The following is a 25,576-nucleotide window of genomic DNA, read 5'->3' on the forward strand; positions in this document are numbered from 1 at the left end:
GCTTTGGATGAACAAAAGCAAGGTTTCCCTATATAAAGGGCTTTCGGGGAAGACGTGGCAGTGCCGCCTCCTACAGTGGACTCTGTACGTTGCGCTCTTGGAAATAAACCTCACCTCTAGTCCAAGCATATTTTATTTCCAGCTTGGAAATGAACCTGGTAAACCAGCCAATTAAGGTTTATTTCTTTCTAACACTGCATATAAAGTTTAATCTGTAATATAAAAGTATAAAAGGAAATTACAAGTGTCTCCCTAGATTTTGTCTCCCAAAGACATGTTTATAGTATCCTGCCTAGCCTTTGGGGTCAATTTCACCTACCTCTGCCACCTAAAAGTAATTACTTCAGTCTGCAATTCTATATGGAGACTGGGAATAAAATGCAATCCTCACATGCAACAGCTTCTGGCATGATCTTTGTCCTATTTAAATTTTCCCTTTCATTTCCTGATTTTTGTACCATCTAATCCAATATATACTTCTGGAGAACTCAAGGGTTCGATCCAAGACATTGCTCCAAGTGATGGTTTACTGAGTAAACTGTAATTGGCTGGTTTCATAGATGGCTCAAAGCTGTACAGTGTAAATTGTTGTTTGTAAGTCATGGTGGCTAGATTCAGAAACTGAAAACAAAATGCAGATCAGAAACAAAATGAATCATGTTATGTGGAATCCTTGGGGTTCTCTGTGCTTGGTTCTTTTCTTGCAAATGTTTCATTACCCGGCTAGGTAACATCTTCAGTGCTAGAATGGGATGGGGTTTGCTCTCTGTTTATATACTGTGGCATGCCCTGCCAGTGTTGGTGGGGGTGTGGGTTTTATTTTTTGCTCTGGTATTTCCTTGATTAGGGTATTGTTCACTGCTGATTGTATGTCTGGTGATAATCTTGCTGTTAATCTCTGCTTATCTGGGTGATGATTGCTGGTGAGATGTTCTGGTCTTTTGTTTTCCTTTTTATTGTCTTTTGAATAGTGTGTAGATGTTGTTTATCTCTATGTGCCTGTTGATGGCTGCCTTGTCTGAATACCAAACTTCCAAGAATTCCTTTGCATTTTTGGATTTAGCTTGGTCTAAGATGCTGAGAGTTTCCCAGTTAAAACTATGGTTAAGTCTGTCCATGTGGTTGTGAGATTAAGGAGTTTTCATCATGTCTTCTGACTGCTAGTTGGTGTTCATGGATGCGCTCTGCCAGCCTTCTGCCTGTCTGTCCTACATAGTGTTTGTTGCAGTCCTTATACTGTATGTATACTGTATGATGACTCTTGTTTTTTCTTCTTGTGCTACTGGGTCTTATGGTTTACTTAAGATATTTTGGAGGGCTTTAGTTGGTTTGCGTGCTACAGAGATGCCATGTGGTGTAGTAGTCTGTTGGTGGTTTCAAGGAACTACCAGAAGAACAAAACAAAACCCCCACCCCCACCAACACTGGCAGGGCATGCCACAGTATATAGACAGAGAGCAAACCCCATCCCATTCTAGCACTGAAGATGTTATCTAGCTGGGTAATGAAACATTTGCAAGAAAAGAACCAAGCACAGAGAACCCCAAGGACTCCACAGTTCAACCCTGAGCTACACATATTCACCTCTATTGGAATCATGTTATATTATAGTGTGTGGAGTGAATCAGGCCAAAAGCTTGCATGCTGTTTTGTGAATGTTGGTTGGTCCTAATAAAGATATTGCTTAGATTTTTGTATTTGTAATTAATATTATATATATTAAAATATATTAACGAAATATAAGAACTTTTTATTCTTATTTCAGAACATCTTCACCATCTCCCTAGACTGATATCCTTTGCCCTTTTTAGATGCTCAAGTTTCTGAGAACAACCTTATTTGCCAGTATATTTATCAATTCTGACTGGTTAACATGTTGGGCTGTATATTGCTGTTGCTATGATTTCACCAGCAAACCATGATGACATCAAAATGACACGTGCAGTGACATCATCATACAATGCCATTGTGTATTTGTGTGCTGATGTCTGACCCAAGTACATAAGTGACAGCATTTGTGTGATTATGTTGACCCATACATCATTTCCCCACACTGGGTGCAAAGGGGGACAAATTCACACGTTGTCACCACACAAATGTGGTTTGTATTTTTTTTTTTTGACCTGTGGTTTGCTGCATACGCCACTGATCACCAGCCAGATGGATCACTGCCTACGTCAAAATCACCATCCTTAAAAAGATGAAATGTAATACTAAGAGTATCAATACTTGTGGAAGTATTATTATTACTCCTCATTTTCAGGCATTTTCAGTAAGAAAAAAGACGTATTATTAAATGTGAGTGACTGAGCCATGATGATGCAACCTTATAGTCTGTGGAGAGGGCAGGAAGGCACTGGTTGTTGGTATTTTAATTACTGTATTTATTTTATAAAGTTACACATTTATCCACTGTGTATTACAAAAATAATCTTTCCTTCTTCTTTTTTTTTTTTTGCTTAACTTAGGTATTTCCAGGTACGCAACCTAAGAACTTAGCCATAGACCTGAAGTGTTGACATATTTCTGGTGTGAGATGAGGGGAGTTGAGCAGTCAAGGCCAACAAGAACATTCTGCACGCTCAGCATTTATCTTGAGGGAATGCTGTTTCAATATAGAAAGTACTACTGAATGGAACAGATTTTACCAGTCAACACAAGGAGCATTAGGAACCTTATCTATTTAACTGTATCATCACCTTCATTATCACATAGAGAAGATAAAGTAATAGATCATATACTTTCTAAATCCTGCCATTGCCAGATAAGGATTGGATACCCTCCTATCTAAAATCCTGGAGAAGTATGGCCAGTCAGTGTGGCAGCTCCTAAGCTAAATGGACCAGTGAACTTCCAATATTCCCTTAGAAAAGGAGCGGCAGATGGGAGAGGAACACCAGTTGCTGAAAACAGAGGCAAAACTCAGCACAAAGACAATAGTTCTGAAAAGCGAATTTTGTATCTGCCACCCTAAAACTTTTGCTTCAAAATTTCAGCAGTTCTGCCACCTCTTTTTTCATAAAATCCAACATGGAACTGGAGGCAGTCTGCTCTCCAAATCTATAACATGAATCTCTCTTCCTTTCTCCCACATACATACACACTATGTGGAATCCTCCAGTGCTAATGTAATTGTTTTGATATTACTCCTAAGTTCTTTCTCTCAAGAACCTGGCCCCTTGGAATTGGAACTACTAGCACTGAAGCAGCCAGATCTCCATTTCCACTTTCATAGACATCTATTTTCTTTCTGGCAAGTGGGAAGGCTCAAACCAGCTATCCAAGTCAAAGAATGGCTACTGGTTCCTGGTTTTGCTCCTGTTTGACACCATAGCTGAGGAAATGTGTTGCTGGATTGGTGAATGAGCATGATATAAAATTAAGGTATTAACAAACCTCCTGAGATGATTTGGTATAATACAGGATCTATCTTTCATTTGCAACTAAACAAACAAACAAACAAAAAGGAAACGGAACAGAAGAGAAGAGACAACCAGTAATAAAAATGGTCAGCAAACTGTCTCATGGCATTATGAGGCCCTTGGTAAGAATGTAGTTGGAAATACATAAAGGCCTCTGGCAAAAAAATTCCATATTGTTTGGACCAGAATTCTAGAGGCAGGGCATATCCACAGCAGTTTCTAAACTCCCAGAAGTAAATAGGCCTCCAAAGACTCTAACCAAGAGTTATCAGATGCATAAAGGCCTAACAAAGTTTCAGCTCCTACAATCTGTCCTGGCACCCTTGGCGTCATTCTAGCATGTAGAATGCATGTCAGAAAATAACCCTCTGATCAGCTTGCTGTTTTCAAAAGGGGGTTATCCTAACCCAGTATTTCCTTGGCTGCTTTGATGAGTTGAAGTCAACATGCCAGTGGATTTACTGCACACATTCAGGGATTTTTTTTTCAAAGCAGGATTTACTACCTTGTGGACATCCTCCTTCATGCCAATTCACAGCCTTCAGTTCCATCAGAGCCCTCAATGCTTAGGAGATAAGCAGCCAGAACTGCCCCCAGGCACAGCTTGAAGGATTCTTTGAACCGCCGATGGGTGTTTCTAGATCAACCAGGCTCTGACTCTGGCTCCTTACAGCTCCGTTGTTTTTCTGGGTTCTGTCAAGATTGTACTTAACATTCCCACTTGACATTCTTGGTCCTGAAGCTTCCTTGCAGTCCGGGAGGGGCTCTGGCATCTCCGGCGCCCCCTCTGCCAATTCTTCAGCAGCAACAACACGGTCACTAAGACCAACACAACAGTGAGCAGCCCAAATACAAGCACTAAAATGAGTTGTGACTGACTCAGTCCTGAGTCTTGCTGAGTTACCACCTCTTTTACAGAGATTAACAGCCCACCCCCATTTGATTTCTCGCTGTAGTTAGTGATCCGCTTCCCAGTAACTACAACCTTGGCTGGCTCAGACTGGGTCATCCAAGGGTCACTGCTGGTTGTGCTTCTCATAGCACTGTCATGCTCCTTGGGATCAGGCTGAGACACAGTGACCCAGGTTGCCTCTGGAGCCAGGAGTTCACATGTTTTCCCAGCAAAACCCTCAGGACACAAGCAATCAAAATCGTCGATACGATCATAACACTTAGCCCCATTCCTGCATGGTTGGCTGGCACAATCATCAATGTTGATGGTGCAGAAACGTCCTTCAAAGCCAACCTGGCACTGACAGGAGAAGCGATTAATGCCATCGAGGCAGGTGGCACCGTTGGCACAGGGACGCATGAGGCAGTCATCTACATCAATCTCGCAATGGGCACCAATGAATCCAGCCAGGCACTTGCAGGTATAATTGGAAGCAAAGCCATTATTATCATGGCACAATGCACCATTTTTGCATGGAAATCTGAAAGGACAAATCAGGGAAAGATTAAGCGCCCATACAGATCATGCTGTTTTCATTAGAGAACCACAACCCCATAAGGTCCATTACAAAGTTGGAAGTTTCACTTTCCTCTTTGTAAAAGTAAAAGCTTAGTTAATCTTTGCCAGAAGGTTACAATACCCTTGCTTGCATCTAGGTGGCATTTTCTTTAAATTGTAGAATTCATTGTGACAAAAGCAGAGCAGTTCTGGCCTCAGATTATCCTTCTGCTATCACTATCTGTTTTTACTAGGATTGCTCACCCTGCTTTCTCACATGGCCCTGTCTTCAGCTCACAGTCCTTTCCATGGAATCCTTCAAGGCACAGACAGGAATACTCTCCATCACGATCATAAACACACTCAGCTCCATTTTTGCACGGTGTCTGATGCTCACAGATGTGGACATCTGAAATAATCAAATAAATAAAAATAAAAGGCAGGTTAGAAGATATTTGGGCTTGATTTTCTCATGCCAGCCTTAAGTCCCACCTGAAAAAAAAGACCCATGAATATATTTTTATGTTACAATTGATTAAGAATTTAAAAAAAAATACAAAAAAGGATTAAGATCCTGTAGAAATCCATAGGAAGGTGCTTCATATCAGTTGCAATTATTTGACCATCTACCCCAGGATTCATCTAATTTGCCTTGACCTGGGCAAATTACTATGGGTGGAAGCATTCCTTCAGTTAACTTGGTCTCAGAATAAGATAGTAAGCTCAGTGATAAAATAGTAATAACTCCTAAAACAACTTCATCCTAGCTCAGTAGCACAGCATATTGAGTGTCTGAAACAAAAAATGACAATCCAGGAGGGGGAAAGTATAGAACTGAGCAGTTAAATCAGACAAATGGAAAAACATATAAAGTATTTTTAAAAATAGTTTATTGTCTGGATATGTCATTTCCTTGTTCATACCAAGAAACAATTTTTTAATTTTCCCAAAAGAAAAAACAGAGCCACTCAGACAACAACAGACTAAAGTTAACATGTTAATACAGCTCTGATTAGGTACACATTTGTCCCTGAGAATTTACACATTCTCAAAATGTAGGAATGCCCCTCCCAAAACAAGGTGAAATGTTCAAAGGGTGCAGAATGCTGACCCGACAGTGGCTCGAAGGGGAAAACTTGCCAGGGATAGAATGAAACAGCAGCAATATTCACCAGAAGCAATATTTGTTGGATGACCCCACTTACATTGAAACTGCTAAAATGAAAAGTGGCTTTTTTCAGGAATGTATTATCACTGCCACTACCCAAGGAGGCACTTATTCCTACTGAGGCTTGTATAGGTAGGTCCAGTCTGAAAGGCTGAGGGTCTAGCAACTGTTGTCTTCTGGAAAGTCACCCTTCCAAAGACAGGAAGACACCGCTAACAAGGCTACATATTTATTGAGATTTGGCTGAATTGCTAATGCTACTGCTGTTGTTTGTTTTAGGGCTGAAGCTGATGAGGTAGGAACTAAGGCCAGGCCAAGTACAGATATCAGCCTTCAAGGCTGGGAACCAAATGGCTTAAGAACCCCAAAGCTAAGTTTAAAAGGCAGGAGAAAAGGCCTAGGGTTTAAACTTTGGGTCTGACCCACATGTATATGGAGTTCAATTCCCATGCTTTACAGCAGGCTGATCTTCTGTGCATGTATGATTTCTTTTGTATCTATAACACAAGCTACTTATCTAGCCATGCCATGTCCTAGAATTTTTTGTAGTTTGGCTACCAAGCCTGGGGTCAAGCTTCTGGAAAGAGATTGATTGCCAGGTCTCATGTGAAGCCTGGCAACTTGGAAAACAGCTGCATAGTCCAGCATGTTTTGCACACAGAACTCCTCACATTAATCTCTGGCATCTCCAAGTAGGTCTTGAGAATATCCCATGAGGAACCCAGGGAAACCACAACTCTATCTCAGTATAAAGCAGCGTTGTGTAAGAGTATCCACTTCTAATAGTGTATGTCTCCATTGTCCAGATTTTATTCAAGATTTTTCCATCCTGCTCTAATTGGAGCCACCTACCTTTGTCACAAAGCTTGCCAGCCCAGCCACTTTGGCAAATGCATTGCCAGGGCTGGTGGCATGTCCCATGGCTGCAGCCTGGCATTCTCACACAGCGTTCACAATATTTTCCCTCCCAACCTGGATCACACCTGCAAAAGAATACAAGGTCTCGATGAGCAGAGAAAATTCCAGTATAATGTATGTAGCCAAAGAAAAATGTTCCTCTCCATACTGAATATTGCACCCTAAATCTTCTCCAGTTCTGTGTGTAAGCCATAATGTTTGTCTGATTTGTACATACAACGGCTATTTTTTTTAAAACTTTTTTAACTTTTTTATTCTTAAAAAACAATCTTACCAAACACTGAACAGCGAGTCAAAGCGGGTTACAAATACAAATGTGCATAACCTACTGTCTACTTAGAGATAAATAAAAGGTTAAAGATACTGAACCGGCATTCTATCTCTGATCCAGATTTTCCCTCTGGCTTTGGTTGGTAGAACTTCTTATCTTCCATCTAACTTCTGCTTCTGGGAAGCAATTCCCATTGCTACCTCCTCTTTGCCTTCAACACACTTCTCCAGATTATGCCCAATTCCATTTGAAGAGTCTTTAAACTCCCTTCGAACCAATATTCCACTAGTAGATCAAATTGTCTAGTACATCTCAGGATCACCCAGCCAACAATGCTCTTTACTAAAACCATAAATCTTCAACAGCCATTGCTAATTCAGTTTTCTTCCCAGAGTTCTCCTTTTCAAGAACGCACATCTGATGTCAGCTCCATAGGCCCTCCTTCTCTTAAGGGAACAACAAGAAACTAAGCTAACTCCTACTCTCAGCTTGTATTTATCAACTTACTAGAATAAAGTGTTTCTTTGGGTGTCTAGGCTGCCTTGGGCTTCTGTGACAGAATCACAGAAAGGCAAGGCTTCTTGTGACTGTCACGTGCATTTTCACAACATATTACATAAAAAAGGAAGCAACGGCAGGCAGAATGGAAGGCTATACATGGAAAGGATGGAGCATAGACAGTACTAGTATTAGGAGCTTTAAGTAGCATAAGGCATGTTATGCCAACTGTTTTGGAAAACAGCAGCAACTAACCACTAGGTTCTGCTACTCTATTCATTTTGATATATTTATAAATTGCCCTTTTGCATGCTGGATGCTTGTTATGATGTATGCAATTCAGGGAAAAAAAGTGTAGATAAATAAATAAAATGAGCACAATCATAACTAGAAGGTAACAGTAGACTTCAGAGCATTCGTAAGAGTAAAATCTGAAAATGTTAGTTATATCTTGATGGAACAATCTTTCATTGCCTATTTAAAAAGCAGTAAAAATAACCATACAGAAGGTGTATAAAACCAAACAGAAGGTGTATAAAGGCTTCATTTTAGCCTCTAAGCCAACTTCTCTAAGATGTAGGATATACAACAGGGCCTCCAACAGCAATCATAAATTGTGGACTCATTTACCTGGAAAGAGGCAGTCTTTCACATATGGACTGTGAGAAAATTATATGAATTTGAATAGATGTGTAGATGGAGGCAGAGCAGAACTTAAGGCACAGCCTATTTTTTTTTATGAGGATTAGTCATTTACAAGTCCATCAAAGTAACTAATCCTCATTTAAAAAAATAAATAAGCACACAAAACTATACAAGTAGTCCTCACTTACCAACTGCCTCATTCAGGGAGCACTCAAAGTTACGACAATGCTGAAAAAATAATTTTATGACCATTGTCTGCATTTATGACCTTTGCAGTGTCCCTCAGTCAAGTGAACACCATTATAGTCAGTACGCATTGTCATGTGCCTGTCCTGTTTTATTTTTGCCCCCTTGCAGAGCAGAGAGATTGGAGAGGAAGGGATTACAAGAGAATAAGCGGGTACACAATGGGGAATACATATCAGAAGCAATGTGCTGGCCCCAGCAGCCCTGAGTGTGAAACACAAACAGCCCGGTGTATTCCCCATTGTGTGTCTGTTTAGTCTCTTGTAATCCCTTCCTCTCCAATCTCTCCATTCTGTGGGGGGGGGGGGGGAATGGATCATTGCCTACAGAAATTGCTTGTTTTTTTTCTCTCCCCCTACCAGAGCAGAAAGATTGGAGAGGAAGGGATTACAAGAGAGTAAGCAGGCACACAATGGGGAATATGCATTGAAAACAGTGCACTAGTGCTGGCAGCCCGGAGTATGCTATGCAAACAGCCATTGTATTCCCCATTGTATGCCTGCTTACTCTCTTGTAATCCCTTCCTCTCCAATGAATGTAAATACAAACATTAATTCTCTTCTTGCTAATTATCCCAATGCATGAAGGAGCGGTTAGGAGGCAAACAAAAGCGGAAGTGGGAAAAAGGAAAGCACAATCGCAGTCACATGATTTCCCATTTAGTAACCGCTTTGTTTAATGACAGAGCTGCTGGTCCCAATTGTGGTCGCTAAATGAGGACTACCTGTATGACTTTGTATCCAGTCAGGTTATCTTGTACATTATATTTTTTCACCAGGAAAAATGTGCCATTATGTGTAAAAAGAAAAAAAAAACAAGAATTCATGTTTTATACATGAAGTGATTAACTGCTGCTTGCAATAGACATCTAATATTAACAGCAATGAGATAAAACTTTGTCACACTGGCATTGGACAATGGACTTATTATTTTCATACTAAGTGGAGAAAATGAATTGAATTTTTAAATAGAGAATTGGAGTCTACTGGACCCTACGTTTTGAGTTCATTGGTACAAAATGTCCAGAGCTGGAGTGGTACAATGTTTGACAGCTGTTGGTAGTCCTCGAGTTACAACTGCAATTGGGACTGAGATTGCCATCACTAAGCAATGCAGTTGTAAAGCATGATGTCATGTGACCACATTGCTTAGCAACAGCAATCCAGGCGGTCCTGATTGTCATTGTAACCAAGATGCACAGGTTGTTAAGCAGGAAGTGGAAGGAGTCCCAGGTAAGGCATGCGGGGGTGCTGCAGGGGGCTGGGGGAGGCCCTGGGAGGCCTGGTGCAGGCTGCACGTGAGTTGAGGGAGGAGGTGCTTAGTGTGGCGTGAGCTCAGAAAGACCAGGGAATGAGAGCATGGGGTGCATGCAATCACAGGGAGGCCCTGGAAAGAGGGCTTGGGATGTATGTGTGTGTGCGATTGCAGGGAGGCTGAGGAAAGAGGATGCGAGGTGTGTGCGAGTAAAGGGGGGAAGGAGGGTGTGGTGCATGTAAGCGAAGAAAGGCCGGGAGGGGGAGACTTACCCCAGGGACTTGTGACCTTCCTTGTCAGGTTCCCATTGACTTTGCTTGGAGGGAGCCAGCAGGAAAGGTTGAAAATGGCAATCATGTGATCACGGAGTGCTTGGCAACCAGTCATAAGTGCGAACGGGTTGCCAAGCACCCAGATCGTGATCACAACTGCTGGGGTGCTAGGACGGCTGCAATTTCAAGGACCGGTTGTAAGTCTCCTTTTCAGCACTGTCATAACTTCAAACAGTCGCTGAATGAATGGTCACAACTCAAGGACTACCTGTACTTTATTCTGTAGCATTAAAGTATTGTTTTACCTGCATTTGCCATCCTCTTCACAGCTGCCGTGGGCCAAATTACAGTGGTCACTGCAGTCATCACCTACAACTTAGAACAGAGCATAGAACTTTATGTACAATGAAGCCAAGAATGCAGTTGCTAACTGTATCAACATGATTAGGATGAAAGCATAAAATTCACATAATGGTAAGGATCCCTTTTAGTACAGACTGGTCAAATCGGAAGAAAACTGGGACCCCAGTCCAAGATTGTGCATGCATATTACAATGCATGTAAGGAGTACCAGTTTGCTTGGGATTCCCCACTCGCTTCAGTGGAATAAATCTGCACATGTATTCCTTTGCATATGGCCTTCTCTTTCTCACAGAATGGAAAAGCACTTAAAGATAGAAGCTTTGTCAAAGTCCTATTCTCCCTAGAAATCCTAAATTGGAACTGGGATACAAAGAATTCATTTTCCTTTCAGGCATATACTTTTTCCAACTATGTATATCTCTCACTGCCTTCCACTGTATCAGACCACCTTCACTTATCCCTTTACTGTGTGATAAATAACAATGTCCTGTCCATTTATCATTTCAGCCTAGGCATTTTCCCTGAAAGTTCAAGTCTGCAGAACCATAGAAATGAAGGGCCATTTAGGTATCCAAATAAACATTTCCAGGCTACTGTCTAGACTATTTAACTAATGAGGGGGGCCCTGCTACCACTTTGATAATTGGCTCCACTGCTGAATCGTTCTTACTGTAAAAAGTATTTTCCTATCATTTGGTCCAAATCTGCCTTTCTGTAACATCAATTCCTTATTCTATGTCCTGCATTCTGGGATCGTAGAGAACGGGTCTTGGCTTTTTTCTGAGTGATATTCTTTCAGGCATTTGAAGAGTGCCATCATATGACCTTTCAGTCTTGTCAAGGCTAAACATGTCCAGCACCTTCACTCTTTCTTCAGTTTATAGACCACTGATCACCTCTGTTGCCCTTCTCTGAACCTGTTCCAATTTCTCTGACTTCTTCCTAAAGTGTGATGCCCAGAATGAGAAAAAGATAAAAACTTATTGCTATATTTCCCACTGTTTGGAAATCATACATCTGTTAATGCAGTTTAATAGTACGTGTACCTTTTTTGTACCATAATGTATTTCTGACTCACGTTCAGTTTGTAATTAACAATTTCAAGACCTTTTAAACAAGTATAGTTACCAAGGCAAATATGTCCATTTCTTACCTATCCACTTGATTTGTTTCCTAAGTGAGTAACTTTTGTCTCTGTTAAATTTCATTCTGTTATTTTCAGCCCATTTCTCTAACCTATCAGGATCATACTGAACTCTACTTTCCTGTTTTAAGATATTAACTATTCTGCCCAATTTTGTGTCATTCACCCCCTTGTTCCCAGTCATTAAAAATATGTGGTAGAAGGCTGAATCTTATGGCATCACATTCATTATCTCACTCCAGTTTGCTGGAGAACCATTGATGAGCACTCTATGATTTTTAACTCAGTTATGTATCTGTTTAATTATCATGCCATTCAGCTCACACGTAATTAGGTTGCTGCTCAGAATATTATGAATCACTTTGTCAAATGCACTGCTGTAGCTAAGATACTTACTTACTTACTTTTACTTATTTAAAAGACTTTATGGCCACCCATCTTATGAAAACACAACTATGGGCAGATATCAAAAATAAGTTTAAAAAAGCAAAGAAACAGTAAAGCTAAAAACCTGATGCCTTAATCAACATTGATCAATGCAATCCCTGGGCTCCGACCTTACCCTATTGCAAAGCCTGGGGGAAAGCCATCCCTTTACAGATTTCCAGAAGGCTAAAAGGGTGAGGGCCTGCTGGATCCCTGGGGAAGGATGTTCTATGGTCAGTGGCTGCTATGGAAAAGGCATGCTTCTTAGATCCCACTAGATAACAGCATTTAAGGAAAGGGGCCTGGAACATGCCCACCCTATTTGAACTGGTGGAAAAGACAGATATGTGATGGAGAAGCAGTCCTGCAGATAACCTGGCCCCATGACATGTAGAGCTTTAAAGTGATAACCAGCATTTTGAATTGCACCTGGAAAGAAACTATAAGCCAATGAAGCTCATGCAACAATGGTGTGATACGGGCAAACTGGGGGCACCCAACACCATGCATGCCACCCCCTTCTAGACCACTTGTAACTTCCTAGTGGTCTTCAAGGGCAGCTCCACATAAAGCACATTGCAGTAGTCCAACTGGGAAGTGACCAAGGCATGAGCAACCATGAGCAAGTGTCCCAGTCCAGGAATGGACACACTTGGCACATAAGATGAATCTGTGCAAAGCCACCCCTAGTCATGGCTGCCACCTGCTCCTCAAGCAGGAGCTGCAAGTCCAGGAGGACTTCCAAATTGCACATCAGCTCTATCTGGAGAAGTGCTAACTCACTGAGAGCCAGAGATAACACATCACCCACCCCGAGGAAGCCAAAAAGCAAAGCCAATCCATGTTGCTAGGGCTGAGTTGGAGCCACATCCTCTCCATCCATATCCCCACAGTCTCCAGATACTGGGCCAGCACTGCAACAGCATCACCTGCCCAGCCCGGGGTGAAAATGTATAATTGGGTGTCATCAGCACTGATGATACCACACCTCGTGCTGTTGAATGACCTCACCCAGTGGTTTCATGTAGATGTCAAAGAACAACGAAAGACCTGAGCCCTGAGGCACCCCACATTTCAGGAGTCTATGGCTAAACCTCTGCTCCCCATCATCACCAATACTGATGGAACCAGCTGCACAGGAAGGAGTCCAGAGTCGTTCAATGAGATGGGTGGTGACAAATTTGATATATAAACAAATAAAGGAGGAGAACCACTGCAAATCAATGTCTCCTACTCCCCAAAGCTGGTCTAGAATACTATGGTCAATGTTGCCAAAAGATCCAAGTGGGCCAACATGGTTGCACCACCTCCATACCAAGCCCTCCAGAGGTCACCCATAAGGCAGAACCAATGCTGTCTCCATACTGTAACCCAACCTGAACCCAGCCTGAAAAGTGTACAGATAATCTGCTTCATCCAGGGCCGCTGCAGCTGAGAGCCAACTACCCACTCAACAATCTGCCCTAAAAAGGAAAAGTTGGAGACTGGACAAAAGTCATAAAATGCCGTTGGATCCTACAATGGCCTCTTAAGAAGGGGTCGCACCACTCCCTCCTGCAAAGAGACATTAACCACCACTTTGACCCAACTACATAGCATCTCCCAAGAGGCCTTGACCAGGGACATGGGTATAGGACAAGCTCATAGCCACAAGGATCAACTGGCTCAAACTCTTCCCAGATAACCATGCACAGACTTCAAAAGGACCTGCCCAGCAAGTTGAGCAACTTTGTCTGACATGCTGAGAATATTCCTCACAGTAGCCCTATAAGAGCTCCCTCCATTACTCCTTGTCCAGGAGGGACCTGGTCTCCTGAAACACGGCTGCTGGCCAGCTATCTGCAGATATAATAAGGGTGCAGAAGTAAGTTTGCTTCACCACTCTTACTGCCATGAGATAAGTCCTAATAATGCTTTTCCCTGTGTTCAGTTGGCTTTGCTCTTCTCCTTTCACCACCAGCACTCTAGGCATCTCTTGTGCCACTTCATCTCTCAGAGCTCCTTAGTTAAACTACAGTACTTCACAAGAACTGTGACCACAGAATCCTCATGGGCATGATCCAGTCTAGGGCCCCTGCCATGTGCTCATTCCAAGCTGCAACAAGGGCCTCCATTGAATCATGTGCTTTGAGGAAAGGTGCAAGCTCCCTCTGAAATTGCATGGGGTCCATCAGTTGCTTGAGGTAGGATGATCAAATAGGCCCTGGCTCCCTGAATGAAGGGGTGACTATGGAGAACTCTAGGCCCATGGCAAGGGACTGATGTTAACATCTCCCCACCTCAAATCACAATTCCACTGTCTTGAAACAAAAACCAGATCCAGCGTGTGAGCTCCCATGTGAGTCAGGTCCTGAATAAGTTGAACCAGGTCCATGGTGGCCATGAACTCCCGAGCTACCCTCAGACTCTGGGCCCAACGAAGGCAAGATGAAGTTCCCCGATAAGTCTCGGGAACTCCACTGCCAACTTGGCCAGAGTCCAGGAGCTTGGGAAGGGATGCCATTACACTGCAGGAAGGAAGGTAAGTGAGCAGCAATCTCAACTGATCCCTATAACTAATCTCACAAAGAAGGTCTCACATCCAGTTATGTCTAGGGCAGGACCCTAAAAGGCCCCCAGAGACTCCCAGATAACAATAGCCACTCCCCCATCCCTATCCCAGAGCCATATCTGGTGCCACACCTGAAACCTGGAGGGCACATCTCAGAGATGAGAGACCCCCCTCCATGCCCATCCAATTTTTGGTTAAAATCAGAATGACTGTAGAACAGTCATAAGAACAGTTGCCCACAGATAGTCTGTAACTCCCAACAAGGTTCTTGTGTACACAGTAGCAGCTGGTGGTGGTGGTGGTGATGTCTACCTTGAACCTGCAATGTTACAAGAGATGGCACAAGACTGGCTGCAATATTCATTAAAAAAAAAAGCCATGATAAGACTTTACCTGAGTTCCCACACTGTGTTTAACCATGGTTTGCAGAGTAGCTTCAATCACTTGGGTTCTCGTATCAAACAAGAAAACCACATTATGGCTCAATGCAAAGCGTGCACTCAGGATTCAAAACCTAGCCTCTTCTAGGTTCCCATCAGCTTCATGGAGAAGTGTAACATGGAGAGAAAAAAGAGGTACTACCTAGGAAGAATGGCTACTGCTCAGCACAGCCTAAAGCAACTAAAACCAAGGAACAGTCTAGAAACTGGAGTGGATTCCTCCACCTTCAGTGTTGAGGCCACTAATATTTCCATTCCTTTGCCCCATCACTTGAGACCAGAATTAGAAGTGTTCCAAGGTGTGGATTTCTCTTTAATTAACTAAGTACCTCCAAGGCTGTAACTGAGCCATCCTCTGGTCCTGCCTTTCAATCTCCTGCCACTATTTCTTTCCATGTTTTATCTCCATCCTACTTTCCTGTGCACAGTGCTACCCTGCCTTCTCTTTCGGTGAGAGGGACAATCATTTACTGTTAGGTATCTCTAGGATATGCTAAGGTTTCCACAGGGTTCCTAAAGGGAGGAAGCTAAGATAATGCAGAGAAAACTAAATCAGCCATGATGTGATGATAACAATCGGATACCTTAAAAATGGAAATCTAACTCTGTTCAGGGAGATAGCAGATTGGGATGAAGCAAGAGAGTTAATTAATCCTTCTTCCAATTGTCATGTCCTGTGTCAAAACATCTGCCCAAAGCTGAGGTTTTCTCCAGGATGAAGATAGTACAGCTGCAAATAGCAACGTCCTTTCCAGAACAAAGAACAACTTTAATAAGAGTAGATTAAGATATGAAAATACTGCAGGGGAAACAACAACAACAAAACTTTGAAATGAGATTATCACAGTCCAGGCAGGACTGTGATAGGTTCTGTTAAAAACAAAACAAAACTATATTTTTAATCTAGCCAATAATCAGAGTTCTTTTTTCCTAGCCTTATGGCAAAGTTCAAGCATTTTTATGTCATTTTTGTTGTTTTTTTTAACTCTGGTTGGTTTTTTACTGCTTTTATTCTGTTTTAATTGTGAGCCACCCAGAGTCATGTATATGAGATGGGTGGCCTATAAATAGACTAAATAAATAACAATATAACATCTGTTTTCCATTCTTTATTATTTCTGGCCCTCAAGTATGTTTTAAGGCCTTCCACAGAGTGTCCAGTAGGTGTCACTGCCTACATAAAAACTTAAAGTGCATTAAGGCACAGTTCAGACGCAGGACAGTCAGGCCATACGCCACAGTACAGAATAGACACCCTGAATATCAGCCAATTCAATTTAAACATTACTTGCAAGTTTTCAGTCCAAACCCGTTGCAGATGCAAGCACAGAAACATCACAGTGAAAGGGAAAAGTAAGCATTTCCACTCTAAATCACCCTCCACCTATTTATTCCCTTTACTGTACGTGAAAAGTTTCAGGTGAAGGATTTTGAGAAACAAAAAGACCCTAGCTATTCTTCCATTCACATGTGCTCCCTATTAAGGCTGCTTTGGATTTGTTCAAAGGGGAAGAAACATCTCCTATGAGACCTAGGAGAATCCAAGGTAATCCTGTGCCACCATCTCACGAACCAATGAGATTAGGAATAACTTTTTCTTTTCCAATGCCAATTTTTAATTTTGCCAATGCCAATTTAACTTTAATTTTTCTGAAATTTCTGAATATTTCCTATCGTTAGAAGAGCGTCATATAAAACTGTTATTGATATCACTGTGTGAAACAAGAAGGAAGGCAATTTTCACTTCCAGCCCATCTACCGTTCTGATTGAAACCCTTAAATGATTTTATGATGGATTACCTTATGACAATTATAGGTACGCTCCCTACTTAACTCACACTAGGGTCTGTGTGCACGCAAACATCACTCATGCCCAAAATTAGACAATGCTCTCTTGCCCTGCTACCTTCACACACTGTATACCCTTGTACTATACTGTCATTCTGTTATAGAAGAGAGGCAACCAGCTGGGATCCCAATTTGCTCACAGTTGGAGAAAAGATAATATTCCATTCCTCCCCTAGCAAACACCAAGAAGGTAGCTCCAATATTCTGGTCTAAAGAGAAGGTCAGTAAATAATAGGTACTTACCAGAGCAGTGCACCACTTCAGATTTAATCCCAAAACTATGTTTCAGAGCAGTGTTTCTCAACCTTAGCAACTTGAAGATGTGTGGACTTCAACTCCCAAATTCCCCAGCCAGCGTTCTGGCTGGGGAATTCTGGGAGTTGAAGTCCACACATCTTCAAACTGCCAAGGTTGAGAAACACTATTTCAGAGCATGCAGGAGCATAAACACAGGCCTGCCTTTGAAGCTGTGTATTTTTCTGGGATTGAGCATACAATCCGAAGCACTTTTTTGGAAACATCTGAAGAGCTCTACATAATGCTCCTTTGCCATCACCTTGTTCTCAAAACTCTTTTGCCTCATGGCCCAAATTCTTCTTTGGCTCCCTTCTCTGCTTTGGGGAGCACCAAGCCATGAATGCTGATTTTGTGAAGGTTCTTATTTGGCACCTGGAGAAGGACCCTCTCCAAATGAGACTCAGAGAGAAAGGTTATATATACAATGAAAGAATAAATTTTTCTCTCTATTTGGGGCAGTTTAGAGAGCTCACGTGAATGTTAGTTAATCCTCACCTTGGGTAAAGTGGTGATGGGCCAAGAGGATCCAAAGCAAGGACATGAGCTGAAGACAGAAACTCCTGAGCATGATCAGTGTGGCCCCACCGAGATAGTCACCTACAAGAACACAAAGACAAGATCAGAGTCCATCTCTGCTGGATTCTCTGCAGTGCTATCATAGCATCTCATATTCCAAACACTTTGATGGCTACAAAGTTAAACATGTTAAAATAATTTACCTTAGGAATCAGCTTGTGTGTGCTCCATAAGCAATGTAACACATCCCTCCTACCCTTTCACCATCAAGCCTTTCTCCCTGCTTCCATGGGAGGGGATTAATGCCCCCATATCTATGAAAACCCGAGTCCTTCTTTAAAAGCACCTAAGGGCATCAACCAGAGGGCAATTCTTCTGAAGGTGTCAAGTCAAGGTACATGTGTTCCAAAGTGAAACTCCAGCTGTGCTGGACAGATAGCCGCACGTGGAGCTGAAGGGAAGTTGAAGCACAAAAAGAACGTCATGGAGTTGCTCTACTGATTAAAAGTTCAACCGTATACTATCTGCTCAGAAATAATTCCAACTATTTTCTGAGCGATTCTGACAATTCTCCATCTCTGGCAGAACAAGAACACTTAATGGGAGTATAGTTTAAAATTGGGGAATGAATTTAACTATGCTGCTGCTTAGTCACAGCTATTCCTACTGCTGCATATCTCCAGCCAAACAACCAAAGGTTATTTCCAGCTGTTGTCTACCCTTCTGAAGGAGTATTATGGTTTCTTAAAATCATTAGATTTACTTACTCCAGGATCACATTTGTATCCCTTTTCTCGTAAAAATTTGGAAATCCCTCACGTTAAGGGATATTGGTCAATAGGAGCAATGTTAGCCTGCTCCAGCTTGCATACCTCCAGGTTTTAGGCATGAGTCCTTCTATACACTATCTGGAGAGGCAGGAATTGAACCCAAGATCTTCCCTCACAGAAAGCACGTGCTTTCCTACTGAACGCCAGCTCTTCCCCTTCTTCCAAACACCTCCAATCAACATACTTGTGGCTACTCTATAACACTATCTGTGCCAGCGAGGGTGGGCAACTTGAAAGTCCAGGGACACAGGTGACCTGAGCTGCTTTTGGCAGCCTTGGAATCCTCACTGACCACACCTGGTGAAAAGTCAGTGCTTTTCATTGCTTCATACGCTATATCATTGCTTTGTGTCAAGAAAGACTCCAAAGCTGTATGATTAACCCCAAAAGAAACTCAACCCAGTTTTTTAAAAAAGCAGAGAACTCTGGGCAACCTCCCCAGCTCCCTTCCCACCAAAATCACAGCTCAACCTACACATGATATACTCTTTTTGCATCACAGCCTGCCGCTCTTCCTCTCCCCCATCCCCCTAAAAATACAGTAAGTGTAGGCCATATCACTGAAAGGATAGACGCAACAGTTCTCTTCAACCTTGGAACAAAATATATCCAGGGTACCATTTTTAACTTTTCTTCAAATTCTAGGGCACCCTCATAGATTGCATGTACACACATACTTACACATACATAATGCATGTGTGCGCACAAACACACACAGACAGACATTTATTGGTTTAATGTTTATTCCCTCTTTTGGCAGGGCCAGACAAATCTTTTGCAGCCAGAGGCTGCATTTAAAAAAAAATGTCTGGCTGCTAAGAATTGCAGATAGAATAGCAAGGATATATTACTATAATTAGAGTTGCAGGAGTAGAATTTTTGGCCTTATATTTTGCATTTGGGGGAGCCAAGGGCAAAAGAGTTTTAAGCCTGGTGGAGGTTAGTGAACCAATTTTAGTCCTTCTTTTATGAAAAAGATATAAGAAAAAATATATGACTGCAATCTTTGAAGACTCTAAGAGATGCAGGCGGGCTGGGGTCCTGCAAATGGTGTCATTCACCATGCTGCAGGGGCAGCCTTATCCATAAGGGAGTGTGAAACAGATGCTGAGAATGAGACAGAGTAAAGAGGAGGCAGAGTAGGATGTGCCAACCTGTGCCCCTTAAAATAACCTCCTCCCATTTGAATAAAGGATGCTGAACCACTGTTGCTGCTAACTAAACACAACAGCAAGTCCAGCCTGTTTTTGCATGCAGAACAGAGGAGGCACCAGCTGCTCCTTTGTTTTGGGCAGAAAACAAAGCTCTCTACCCCACATTCTCAGCACTTTCCCCAAATGACAATTCCAAGAGTCTTAAAAAGAAAACTCTAACACAGATAAGGTAAATAAAACTGTTGTTGCTTTGCAGTGGTGGTAGAGCTCAAGGCAGCAACCAATATGAAAAGACAAGAATATCATTACAAGCATATTGCACCCATCTCAGAATCGTTGATCTCATGAAGCCGGATGTGTTCTTGTTGAAAAGATATTCTGGGTGAGTTTACAAATAAAGATTCCATTCATGTTTGATTATTAAAGGATGTTATTTTTATGAGCCTATATAGAATTCTGGTCGTGTTCTGCTGTGGGTAACCGAACTCTACTATTTCCCTAAAATCCTATTGTTGTTCCAATTGGCTAGCAGATTGACTTTCATTTCTTATCCTGAAGTATTATGCTGTGGTGTAGTGTTTTGTGCTGCTGAACAGCTGCTGCATATCAGGGATGGGCAAAATGATTCCTGTGAATCTTATAAAATAATTTATGGATTAAGGATGAACAGTTGGTAACCAATTCCTCTTGAGCTATTAGGACCCCAGCTGAATGCCACATGTCATTGAAAAGGTCATTTCTCCCTTCCACTCCCAATAAACTCTTCAAAGCAGAGATATGACCTAAGTTATGAGCCATCGTAAATCAATGATTTTTCTAATTGTTTTCTCCTTTAAATGTATTAGAAGCTCAATACCCTGAACCATTTTGAAAGCACAATTTTCATTGTAGGAGAGCTGTGTTAGTCCATGGTCACCAAAAATCATGAGGAGTCTGGTAGCATCTTTTCTAACTAATAAATTTTTATTAAATTTTTCTCAACTATCAATATCACTTAAATCATATTCTCAATATTGCCACTTCAATCTCTCTGTTTAATGGTTTGGGGAGAAGCTATTCCTTTCACAGACAGCAAATAAGATTCCAAAGGAACATTTTCATTTATAACTAAATGGCTTCCCTGGATTACCTGAATTGAAGTCCCCTAGGTGGGCCATATGAAAAAGATACTCATGTACCTTTCTGGGATACAGGTTATGCAGTATCATTGGAAGTCATACGGTGGGGTCACTCATCACTACATACAGCAGAGTTACTGAATCAAGAATTCATCAAGAGGCTAGATAAGATGCTGATTTCCCTACTTCCAATATTTTCAATTGATCCTCTAGAGTTGCTGCACTGACAACCTAGAGGGGATAGGTTGGAGAAAGTATAGCACTGAGACAGTGTATTAAAAGCGGGGGGGGGGGGGGGATCTATACGTTATCCTAAAATATGGATGCAATTTCTTCTCCTTTAGAACATGGTTTTAGACCTGAGCTTTTCTTTCCACGCTGATCATCTCTGCTCCAGGAAAGGAGCAAGCATCATTCAAACTGTACAAAGGCAAGCCTGGCCAAGAAACAAACCTGTGTGAAAAGCCGAGTGACCACCAATCTTGTTAGGCAGAATGGTAGTCATTTTGTTCATTGTATGCGCATGCACAGCTCAGATGTTTAAAGCCTACCCCTAAAAAGCAACATGGCTTTGTCCAACTGTATCACAACTTAACTGGACGCAAGGCAACTTGACAGGGACTGTCCTCAACTGCCTCTAGTTCTCCCCATCCTGGTAGCATCTGCAGAGTTGACCTTGCCTGTATCCGTTTCTAGGAGGGAGGATTGTAATATGTCATTCTTCTGCCTCGACCTTAGTACTGTAGGAGGGATGAATAAACCACCTCATTCAGAGACGGCGGGGAGGGGGAAGGGGGCTCCAAAAAGGCCTTCTGCCTACGCTGGCAACATCCTCTGCCTGATGCCTCCGCGATCTTCCGGCTGCTAAGCGTTGCCGCGTCTATTCAACGCCGGGCTCCGCTCCGCTCGGGATTCCCGCTGGCCTAAAGGGCGCCTCTACGGAGGACAGCAGGAGCCACAACCGAGCACCCTCCCAGCCCCACGTGCTCCTAGCACCGCTGCCTGGCAGACATGTATCTCTGACAGCCTCCGCGCGAGAGCCCCACCCCAAGGTAGGGCGGCAGACCCTTCCCAAACCCACACGCACCGCTGCTCCTTCCAGGTGCGGAGGGAGGAGCGCTCTTTCCCAGCCGCCGCAGCGCACATGCTAAGGACGCTCGCCGCCAGCCGCCATCCCAACATCCCCACCCTCGCCGAAAAGAGCCCCCCAACCAGGCGTGCCTCCATCTGCAGGGCAGACCCCTGTGCCAGCCAGCGCTGGCAGCCGTCCCCCTCCCGCTGCCGTTGCCGCCTGCCTCCCCGCGCGCTGTGGGTCCTCCCTCCCATTCCAGACCTACCTTCCTTTCCCGGCAGCTCTTCCCCAGCTTCCCCGGATCCCTTCCAGGCCACCCTCGCTCCCCCTTCCCTGAGCGCATCCCTCCCCCCTCGGATGCCCCCACCCCGCGCCAAAGCAGCCAAACAACTTCCCCTTTTCCTCACCTCGGCGATCGCGGCGGCTCCTTGCTTTCCCCCGGGCCGGGGGCGTGCCTGCTGGCCTCCCTCCCTGCTTCGGGGCTAGCGCGGGGATCGGCGAAGGGAGGCTGCCATGCCCTTCCCTGCCCGGGCACGGAGCGTTCGGGAGGCGCGGCGAAGCTGCCTGCGAGCCTCCCCGCTCCTCCGGCTGCTTCTCCTGCTGCTGCGGCAGCCGCCGCCGCTGTTGCTGCTGCCGCCGCCGCCGTGCGCGCTCAGGCCGGCTGCCAGGGGCTGCGTGTGGCTACACATCCCTGCTCCCTCCCTGGGACATGCCGCCTCCCGCAGCTCGACGACTGCGAGAGGAGGGAGCCAGGAAACCCAGAGCCCCCAAACCGCAGGCGGACGTTTCCCTCCCGCCCAGCCCGATCACCTCTCACCTGCGACTCCTTTAGCCTATGCTGGGGGAGGGAGGGGGAAAGAGGGAGCGGAGGAGAGACGCCTTTTTCCAAACCCGGAGTAGGATTGGCGCCTCCTCCTCCCTCCCGGCCAGACCAGGAGTTCCTCTCCCGCGTTCTCGACCCAGCATGAAAATTGGCCCTATCGCTTTGGCCTGTTGAGTGTCTCCCCCTCCGGGATTCGAATTCAGGGCTTCCAGGATGCTGTGACCCTGTTGACCTGAGGCCCCACCATTTCAGCAAACAGTCTTGTGCCCTTCTAAAGGCTTCATACATGTCTGGTTGCATTTTGCATAAGCGTTTGTGGCTCGCAGCCCATTTCATCAGACGTGGGAAGGTAGATTGTGGTCCACAAAAGCTGATGTGATGTTTGTTGGAAAGTTTTCATAGGTAATTTCCAGATTAGTTTGGAAATTACCCAAGCACGCTCCCAGTCAGTCCCTATATCCACTCCAGAGCAAGCACCCGTGCCATTCAGTTCAGCTAGCAAAAAATATAGCTTGATCAAACTCCAAAAGCTGGCAGAAAGGGCCAAAAGGCAAGCAAAAACTAGGGAGAAAGAGACATGAACAGAGATAAAAGATAGACACCTTAACATCAAGAATCTACATTATTTATCAAAAGGCCCAGAGCTTTCCAGAGCCACTGGAAACAATGCTGTGGGTAATCACCATGGACCGTCCTAAAGGGTGTGGCCTTTGGTTATTCCAGCTTAAACCCTTTTATGTACATAATGGCAGCAGAATAGAAATGGAAAGTAGGATCCTAGGGGATCTCTCCTCTGTTCTGTACCCTGAAAGAAACAATTTGGTGGACGGAGATGATGTCTCCAACTTTCCCCTTCTCATCAGCTCTCTGCCCAAATTGTGCGCCATTGGTGGGCTAGACCTTCCCACATTATTTCATGCGCTGAGTGCCGATGCTGACCCTCTCAGCCTGAGGAAGGGGTCCCTGGGCAGGGGCTCGTTAGAAGTGCATGTCCACCATATCGTCCGTTCAGCAGTATATCCGTTTTTCTTGCCCCTTTTCCTGCATGTCCTTCACATAGCGCAGTGGGTCTGGACTGCTTTGTGTCTGAGTTCTTAAATGTTCCATGTTGTCCTCCAATAATGTGGTTGGGATTGGTTCTTTTATTCTGAAACCTAATAATAGTTCCCTGCATGCTGCTTCTGCCACACAGTATTTAGCTTTTGTAGATGATATGGCTACCAAGGTTTTTTTTTTTTTTTGAAACCTAATAATAGTTTGTGCATCCATGCAAGTTCCCTGCATGCTGCTTCTGCCACACAGTATTTAGCCTTTGTAGACGATAAGGCTCCCATGCTTTGTTTCTTGCTGCACCAGGCAATGGATGCAACTCAATAAAATAATCGTATTTGGTAGCTGATTTTCTATCAGATGCAAATATAGTATATCCAAAATGTTTTGGATGATTAGTTACAGGCAGTTTTAAATTAAAGCCCATAGTTTCTGTTAACTATCTGCCTAATCTTTTTACAGCTGTCCAGTCCTCTTGTGTTAATTTACTGACCTTTGACCTAGCAGTCCAACTGCATTGGCTGTGTCAAGTCCACTCACAGTTACAATGTATACAGTAGAAGCTTTTCCACAGCTCTCCTATATTGCTCATTGCTTTGGTTTCTTCCTTTGTTTAGGTATCCAATTTCCATGGGCTCCTTTGATTTCCTTTGCCTCACTGAGACCTAGAAACTTGATGAGGTCTATTAACTTTTGGTTTTGATGGACCAAGTAGCCTCCACTTTTGTCCTTTTTTATTACAGTTCCAAGAGAAAGGCTTAATATCTCCAAGATGTTTGACTTTCACTTCTTCACTGACATTATTCTCCATCTTCAAGCTGTCTCTTTTGTCCTCTGAACATACAGTACAATTAAATTGCCAACATAACAGCGGATGTACACACATCTTCCATTTTTAACTCATATAAGCACAGATCAGCATTTCCTATTCAAAGCCCATGTTTTGCCATATCTGTTTATCAGCCCTTGCTTTGGTTATTTGCTTTAGCCCATAGATTTTTGCAAAATCTGGTCGTTGGTGCAAGTTAATCTCCTCTTTCAGATCACCATGCAGAAAGGCTGCCTTAATATCTCAAGTGCTCCACATGCAATTTTCTACATGTTGCTAGACTTAGCAGAATTCTGACGCTTGCATGGCTCAAAAGCTTCACCATAATCGTCACCATATTTTTGTATGTAGCCCTTTGCTACTAACCTAAACTCACGGCGTTGCACATTTCCATGAACGTCACACTTTGTTTTCAGAACTCATGTACAATCTATGGCTTTCTTGCCCTTTGGTAGTTCTATTAGAATCCATGTCTTGCTTCTGTGCAAGGGTTCCATCTCTTCCCCTTCAGCTTCCTCCATTTCTGTGCCTCAGCTGCTGGCAGTCTCTGCGCTCCTTTCCATGAATTGGGATTAGGCACATCACTTGCTCTAGCTGTGCAGCACATTCTTTCAGGTAGGATTCCCTTGTTAGATCTTTGAGCTCTTTTTAATTCTAATTCTAGCTCTTGGTCTGACTGTGTGTCAGCAGCCCCTTCTGAATCTGATACTATTTCAGATTCCTTAGATTCATTTTCAGTAACCCCTTTTGACTATGCAGTGTCATATTTGTTATTGTTATTATTTGCTGCTTCCCTTTGTGAGTTTCTTGAGTAGATCCATGTGCTACTGGTAAAACTAGGTGGCTTGCACTAGTATCTGCAGTAGATAGGATTCTGGAGTCATCCTTTTTTATTCATTAAACCAGTGTTGTCCAAACTTAGCCACTTTAAGATGAGTGGACTTCAACTCCCAGAATTCCCCAGCCAGCAT

General features: G+C 43.4%; 1 protein-coding gene and 1 long non-coding RNA gene across 2 annotated transcripts in view; one reads left to right on the top strand and one right to left on the bottom strand.

The window, feature by feature from the left end:
• The window catches only part of LOC148217137 (uncharacterized), a 10,891-nt gene extending 8,271 nt beyond the window's left edge, over positions 1-2,620 (top strand). The window contains exon 4 of the long non-coding RNA XR_015796864.1: positions 2,469-2,620. This is a non-coding gene — a long non-coding RNA (uncharacterized LOC148217137). The remainder of the gene's footprint in view (positions 1-2,468) is intronic.
• On the bottom strand, positions 2,391-22,676 carry DLK2 (delta like non-canonical Notch ligand 2). The gene is made up of 6 exons (XM_088144972.1): positions 22,311-22,676; positions 17,709-17,810; positions 10,450-10,519; positions 6,893-7,023; positions 5,137-5,281; positions 2,391-4,855 (listed from the first exon to the last, which is right to left on the bottom strand). The coding sequence occupies exons 2-6, from the start codon at positions 17,779-17,781 to the stop codon at positions 4,090-4,092; spliced, it is 1,185 nt and encodes a 394-aa protein (XP_088001098.1). The 5' UTR covers positions 17,782-17,810; positions 22,311-22,676; the 3' UTR covers positions 2,391-4,089.
• Positions 22,677-25,576: the final 2,900 nt, after the last annotated feature.

Source organism: Python bivittatus, unplaced genomic scaffold (assembly GCF_059951505.1).
Source record: "Python bivittatus isolate LINGU-HERP-01145 unplaced genomic scaffold, Pbiv_v1 ctg000020_np1212, whole genome shotgun sequence".
Taxonomy (NCBI): Eukaryota; Metazoa; Chordata; class Lepidosauria; order Squamata; family Pythonidae; genus Python; species Python bivittatus.